The sequence below is a fragment of the Pelodiscus sinensis genome, chromosome 10 (genome assembly GCF_052426305.1).
Source record: "Pelodiscus sinensis isolate ZL-2025 chromosome 10, ASM5242630v1, whole genome shotgun sequence".
Classification (NCBI taxonomy): domain Eukaryota; kingdom Metazoa; phylum Chordata; order Testudines; family Trionychidae; genus Pelodiscus; species Pelodiscus sinensis.
Genome location: NC_143061.1, coordinates 50,622,967 through 50,629,919, shown reverse-complemented (window position 1 = coordinate 50,629,919; position 6,953 = coordinate 50,622,967). Strand labels below are relative to the sequence as shown.

Here is a 6,953-nt window from a genome sequence, read left to right as displayed (position 1 = left end):
TAACACACATATATCCTCTATAATCCCACACTTACCTCTGCTGTTAGCACCCTATGGCTACCTCTAGATTGCATCCCTTTTTCGTAAATTGCTAATGAAGCGGGGATTTAAATCTCCCCCGCTTCATTAGCATAAAAATGGCTGCCGCTTTTTTTCGGCACTGAGCTTTGCCGGAAAAAAGCACCAGTCTAGATGCAGATCTTTCGGAAAATAAAGACATTGCCTATTTGTGTATCATTAGCCACACTACCTTGAACTATGAGACTTCCCATTATGTGGATGTCAGTTCCCCTCCAGAACCAAACTTTCATTAATATTAACTTCAGTGCCCATCTTTAGACATCTATTGCTTGATATTCAGAAATAGCGAGCCACTGGGGCTCCCAGGAAGCTCTGCTGAAACTGGGCAGGTGGGGATAGGGAGGGGTCTCAAAACTCAGGACAGCAGACTGTGCTGCAATATAGGGGTCTAAAACTGGGTATCCGAATGACACAGCTCCAATTAGGGACTGAAGAGCAAGGGGGCTGCTGCCAGTCCCGTGCTGAACTGGCTTCTTGGGGGCGAAGCGCTCCTCATTTCGGGTCACTGCCAGGCAGAGTGGAAGGTGTCCCCGCAGCAGGCAGCACCTAGCAACCGGGCGGGGTTGTTAACAGTCGGCGCGTGCGAAGCGTCTGTACTTTTGCGGACACAAGCAGCTTTCCGCTTGGCTGGAGAGACTCCTGCCCCCCCCCCCCCCCCCCGCGCGCAGGGTTCACACCGGCACGTGCAACAGCGACACTTTGCGCGCGGGGGTTACGCATCCGCGAACAACACGAGTTTGTCCTAACGTGGCTCTTCTCAAGGGAGCTGTTTCCTGGGCATCCCCAGACTCCTTCCGTCCAGCCGGGGCTGGGCTCCGCTCCCTGCCGCGGGCTCCGAGGACGCCGAATGACCCGCTCTAACAGCCGCCTCCGCTCGGCCACGTTCAAGATGGCTGACGGGCGACACTCTAGCCGCCGCCTGGCGCTACTTTCAGCCTCTCTATGGCAGTCAGTCCTCCATGTGTCCGGCCTCAGGGCGGAAACGGAAGCCGGCTGCCCGGAAGGAACCTTCCCGGAGGAGCAGCCGCGGCCGGAGCCGGAAGGGAGCGTGGCGGCCGCTCACAGGTGCAATAACCGCAGGCGCTCGGGGCCTCGAGACGGTCGCACGGCAGGTGCCTTCTCCGCGCGCGCCCCTGCGGCCGGAGGGCGGGTCAGGCCGGGCTCGAGCGGACGGTCCGCGGGCTCCAGTGGGGCAGCCCCTCTGTGGGGCGACCAAGGCGGAGAGCCTGTTTTCGGGTGCTGCGTGCGGGTTGGGGCCCAGCCCTCCCGCGGGGCAGGGGGGCCAGGGCAGGTCTCTGGGGGAGGCTGCTGCTTGGCAGGTCACGGTTCCCGTTTGGCTGGGGGAGGGAGCCTTGCCCACACAGGCGGGCAGGTTTCACCCTGGTCCGCACCCCGTGGGTTCCGCCTTCAGCTCTGCTTGCCCTTGTTGAGCTTGGCCCCAATGGGGCGGGCTAGCGCAGAGTCTGGCACAAGGGCTGCGCTGTAGTGGGAGAGCGTTACCCGGGCAAGCCCGGTCTGCTCGCTCCACTACAGGCTGCCAAGTGCTACGTGAGGCTAGCGTGGCTTTGGGTGAGGAGGGTGCAGCGAGTCATGCATCACATCACAGTTCATTTCTGTTTGAACACATTGCCAGTCGTGTAGAAAACTCATGGAAGTGAGCAGCTCTGCACCCCAATGGCCCTTCTTACTGCTTTTATGTTGCACGATGCAGAGAGCACTCTTCCCGTAATAGTGATAGAAATGTAGCCGTGTTAGTCTGGGGTAGCTGAAGCAAAATGCAGGACAATGTAGCACTTTAAAGACTAACAAGATGGTTTATTAGATGATGAGCTTTCGTGTGCCAGACCCACTTCCTCAGATCAAATAGACTATTTGATCTGAGGAAGTGGGTCTGGCCCACGAAAGCTCATCATCTAATAAACCATCTTGTTAGTCTTTAAAGTGCTACATTGTCTTCCCGTAATGACAGTCTTGTACAGTGACACTGTGTTAAAGTGGTGTCAGGTTTTTAGCCTCAATGGAAATGTATTGTTTTCCTAACTATGCCAGTGCTGTCCTGTACTTTCTTCTCACATCTAAAACAATTTGGGGAGGGAGGGGATTTTTCAAAGGCATACTAGGGAGTTGGACAATCTAAAAGTCACTCAGTGTTACACGTCTCCTTCCTCTTTCTCTTCGTTAATGAGTAAATTAAGTTTTACAGGAGGATCATGGTTCATTTGTTTCTTATTTTTAAATTCACTATTTAGAAACAAATTTGGCTATTGGACGAGGAATCTTTGTCGGTGTCAGTGGCTCATTTTGTGACTTTGCACAAGTCACTTAGCCTCTGTTTCAATATCTATAATAAAATGGAGACATTACAAAAATTAGGTATAAAAGTCCTTTATGTCAGATCTAGAGCCCAAAAGTGCGAGACTGTTAGAAGGGATCTCCAGCCTGTTATAAGAAATAATTTGTGTTAAAAAAACAGTTCTAGACAGACACCTGATTAATTAGTTTTATGGTGTCAGCGCTTTTGAAAGTACGGTCTTTAAAGTGAATATCCATTTCTAATGGGCTTAATGAGAGACCATGAGGCCCGATGTTCAATGCAGAAAAGAAACCTGGGTTTGTGTAGTCATGACTTAAATGAGGAAACTTAGTAACAGTTATGAGGGATTTTGATGGTTTCAGCCTGTTCTTCCCATATCTGTTATCACCATAGGTTATGTCTACACTGCAGGCTTCTTGCGCAAGAACGGTTTTGCACAAGAGTGCATCCACACTGCCATGTGCTTTTGTGCAAGGCAGTGGTGACGCTCTTTCACACAAGAAAGCTATTGATGGCCATTTCAGCCATAGGAGTTTCTTGCGCAAGAAACCCCTGTTGCCTGTCCACACTGCCTTCTTGCGCAAGAGCTCTTATTCCTCATGGGGAGAGGAATAACTCTTGCGCAAGAAGCCCTCTATTCAGACGCTTTACTGTAAATTTACTTGTGCAAGAATGTACGTGCAGTGTAGACGCTCCACAAGTTTTGACGGCTGTTCTTGCGCAAGAAGCCTGCAGTGTAGACGTAGCCCTAGTGTGTTCTATATAAACTCCAGATTGAGGGTTTGAGAGGAGTCTGTTCACCCGCTGACATCACACCAGGTCCATGTTTTTAAGCATGGACTTCACAAACACAAACTTTCTCTTGCCAGGTTCTGCTTCACACACAGTTCATATTTGATGATTGCTCTAATTCCCAGATTCTAAAACAGATTACAAATAACAGCCTCTGTTTTACCACTGCTAGTAGTGCTTAGTCACATGAATAGAGGTTCTCTCAAACTGGGTCTTCTATAGATGTGTAAATGATCCAAATATAGAGCACCAATGACCCTTACTCCAAAATAGTTAGAATTTGTTAACCTTCTGGCCATGCTGCAAAAGACACTGGTGTGATGGTTTTTGGAGAAGGTTGAGGTTGTGCTTCCTGATGAAGGCATGGAAAAAAGTCTTCATAAGAGGCAGGTTAATCTCTTGTTGAATTGATTTAAATGCTGCTGAAACTTAGTTTGTATAATTAATACTTTAGGATTCCAAGAGCTTTGACTAGGTCTCTTATTAATTCTAAATAAAAGCCTTCTTCTACCCTTGGGAAATATTCAGTTGTTATATGGTTAGTAAATTACAAATATTTAAACATCCCTACTATTAATATAATAGAATCATAGAATACTAGAACTGGAAGGAACCTTGAGAGGTCATCAAGTCTAGTCTCTGGCCCTCACGATAGAGAAGTGTGGTCCATGACCACTTATCAAATTCTTGGAGTAGCCCCCTATAAAAATTATTGCCCACTCCTGCTCTAGAGAGAGTTGAGGGCTCTTGACTCCTTGAAAAACGTATCTCTTGAGTGTTTGAAGGGTCCAACTGAACCTGCAGGGCCTTCTCTGTATACTTACCTGGCTCTCATGAATCTATGGTTTGACTTTGGTCAGGACACCAGCAATGAATCTCTACAGTTATGAAAATAGTAGAGCATTTTTAATCACTATAGTCAGGAGCTTAGTTTGTAGTATGCCTTTGTTAGGGTGTAGCATATGTGAAGAGGGATCTATGGCAGCAAAAACTTAGAGCTAATACAGGAGTCCAGGAAGTGGAGGGTGGGTAATATAATTAATGCTAATCATCATGGATTTATGGAATATAGATCTGGTCAAACTATTTTTGTGCTTTTGATTATATTAAAACTGAATGATAAAGGTAATAGTGCTTATGTAATAGGGATGTCAATGTGTAATCCAATACACAATTAACTGATAAGCCTGGGCATCTGATACTGAGGCAGCAGCAGGAGGCTCCCTGGAAGTGGGGCTGGGAGCATGGTGGCTGCTGGCCCCACCCCTGGGGACTATCAAACAGTCATGTGACTGCTAAAATTTGATGCAGTTATGCAACTATTCAGTTAATCACTATCCAGCATCCCTATTATGATATATCATACTCCTGTAAATATTTTACTTGGCATACAAAAACATGGTAGACAGTGAATTGATTAGAACCTGGCTGATAAGCCTCCAAATTTAATTGTAAAAGGAAATCATCATGAAATAGTTGTGTTTCTAGTGGGGTTCTGCAGGGATTCGTACTTGGCCCTCAGCTATTTAATATCGTCATTTCAGCTGGAAGAAATCATATCGTTGATGAAATTTGTAGATTATACTGATGGGGGTGAGAGTGGCAAATAAGGAAGAGGACAGGTTTGAGAGCCTTCTGGATCTCTTGGTAAGCTAGGTACAAACAATCAATATGTTTTATTATGGCCAAATGTAAATGTATATATCTAGGAACAAAGAATGTAGCTCTTACTTACATGATGGGGGGGCTCTGTTTCAGGAAATAGTGATTGAAACAGACTTGAAGATAACTCTGGCTATTCATCTGGACATGAACTTCTAATGTGACGCTATGATGAAAAGGGCTAATGCAGTTCTTGGATGCATAAACGGAGGAATCTTGAGAAGGATGGGGAGGTTAATTGAGTTTGTATCTGCCACTGGTGTGACCACTACTCAAATGCTATGTCCAGTTGTGGTGTCCATAGTTGAAGAGGATTTTAAACTGGAGAGGGTTCAAAGAAGAGCCACAAGAAAGATTAAAGGATTGGTGACAGTCTTAAATAAGGAGATTGAGTTTCTTAACAAAGAAGGTTAAAGAGTGAATTGGTCAGTCTATAAATACCTGTATGAGGAAAGATCAATTTGATGATTGGCTCTTTAGTCTAGCAGTCAGAAGTTTCAACAAAATCCAATGGCTTGAAATTGGAACTAGACAAAATTTACACTGGAAGAAAGGTGTAAATTTCTAAGAATGAGGAACAATTTACCAGGAGTCGTGGTGGATTCACCATCTTTGGCAATCTTTAAACTAAGATTAGAAGGGTTTCTAAAACACATGCTGTGGTTCAAATAGTTATTTTAAGGTATTCAGTGATCTAGTCTAATCTTTTGTATAATATAGATGCTCACAATGATCCCTTCTGACCTTTGAATCAAATCTAGGAATACATGTTCAAAAAACTGGTTATCATGCTCTTTTTCGTTCCCATGATTTTAGGCTTGACTGTAGCTGAGGAGTTTAATCTTACAATCGTTGTCTTTAATACTCTTAGGTTCTTGAATTTTAAGAACAGGAGGACTAACTGACTGTCTAGTCTGACTCTTTGCCTGGCACAGGCCATTCAATTTCAAATAGAACTTGGACTTATATTTTAGGTGGACTAGGACTCTGTATGATCCCTCCCCCAAAAATTATACACTGACTGTTTCAGAGACAAACTTTGATTTTTTTTTCTTCTAGGCATTTTCTATAAAATGGGAATTTTTATTGCACTTCTTGGAATCTGGTTCAGTTCTTCTCTAGCAAAGGGAGATTCTAAAGCAGTGACAACGTCCCTGACTACAAAGTGGTTTTCAACACCTTTGTTACTTGAAGCAAGGTAAGCATACATATTGTTAGTTGTCTTTCACAATTCTGAAATTTAGAAGAATAAAAATGCTAGCTTGTGGGCTAAAACTCACACACAGAGAGAATATAGTAAATTCCAGAAGAGTACTAAATGGACTGTCAGCGTACCTTAGCAACTAGATGTAAGCACTAATCTGCTATGTCTAAATCTGTTTACTCAGTTTTTCCCCCAATACTGTGGACTTAATGCACAATTCTGCTCTTGTGTCCCATTTTTCCTGTGCCTATGTTAACAGCCTGGTATACAGTAAAGGGAAGTAACATTAATACTTTTTGTCCCTACATTTATATTCTTCTCCTCTAACAAGATTAGTGATGAATTGGTAAACAATGCCGGGATAGAAAGCTCCACCCAGTTGAGGGGGCCTGTTTGTCAGCACTTCTGACTTCTGAGCTCTGGCTAATTGTAGCATTCAGCATAGTCTCAGTGTGTCCAGAGAGCACCTGCCTCCCCATCTGAGCAGTGAAGCAGCAGGAGTTCTGATTTGAAAATATGCTGTATAGCTATACAGTCTCTACTTTAAATGAATGAAAAGCGTCATACGTTTATGTGCTGAATTATTAACAGGTCGGATTTTATTTCAAGTGCATTTTGATCCTCAAAAAGATGAAGGAAACAAGTGCAAGGATGTTAGTTTAGAAGAATTTGTAAAGAGGAAAGAGAGACAGGCATGCCATTCTCTCCCCCCCTGCCCCTGCTTAAATGACCATAAGCGCTACATATCCTTGCCTCAATCTTGGTTCAATTAGTCAGTGCCGTGTAAGGTTCTTATAGCCAAACTTTGTGAATTAAACATGATCACTATGCTTTTGGGAGGGGGAATGTGTGTGAGAGAGAAAATACTTCAACACGTTTGATAGACTGTCTTTTGGATGA

The 6,953-nt window shown here is 44.5% G+C and overlaps 1 protein-coding gene across 4 annotated transcripts in view; it reads left to right on the top strand.

Annotated features, from left to right (window-relative positions):
• Window positions 1-1,012: 1,012 nt before the first annotated feature.
• The window catches only part of UGGT1 (UDP-glucose glycoprotein glucosyltransferase 1), an 87,227-nt gene continuing 81,286 nt past the window's right edge, over window positions 1,013-6,953 (top strand). For 2 of the 4 annotated variants that reach the window (XM_075938348.2, XM_075938346.2), the window contains exons 1-2: window positions 1,043-1,193; window positions 5,909-6,047. In XM_075938348.2, the coding sequence (XP_075794463.2) occupies window positions 5,923-6,047 (125 nt within the window). In that variant the 5' untranslated portion in view covers window positions 1,043-1,193; window positions 5,909-5,922. Of the gene's footprint in view, window positions 1,194-4,732; window positions 4,835-5,908; window positions 6,048-6,953 lie in introns of those variants that run through there. The other 2 variants (XM_075938349.2, XM_006115454.5) reach the window with 2 other exon arrangements.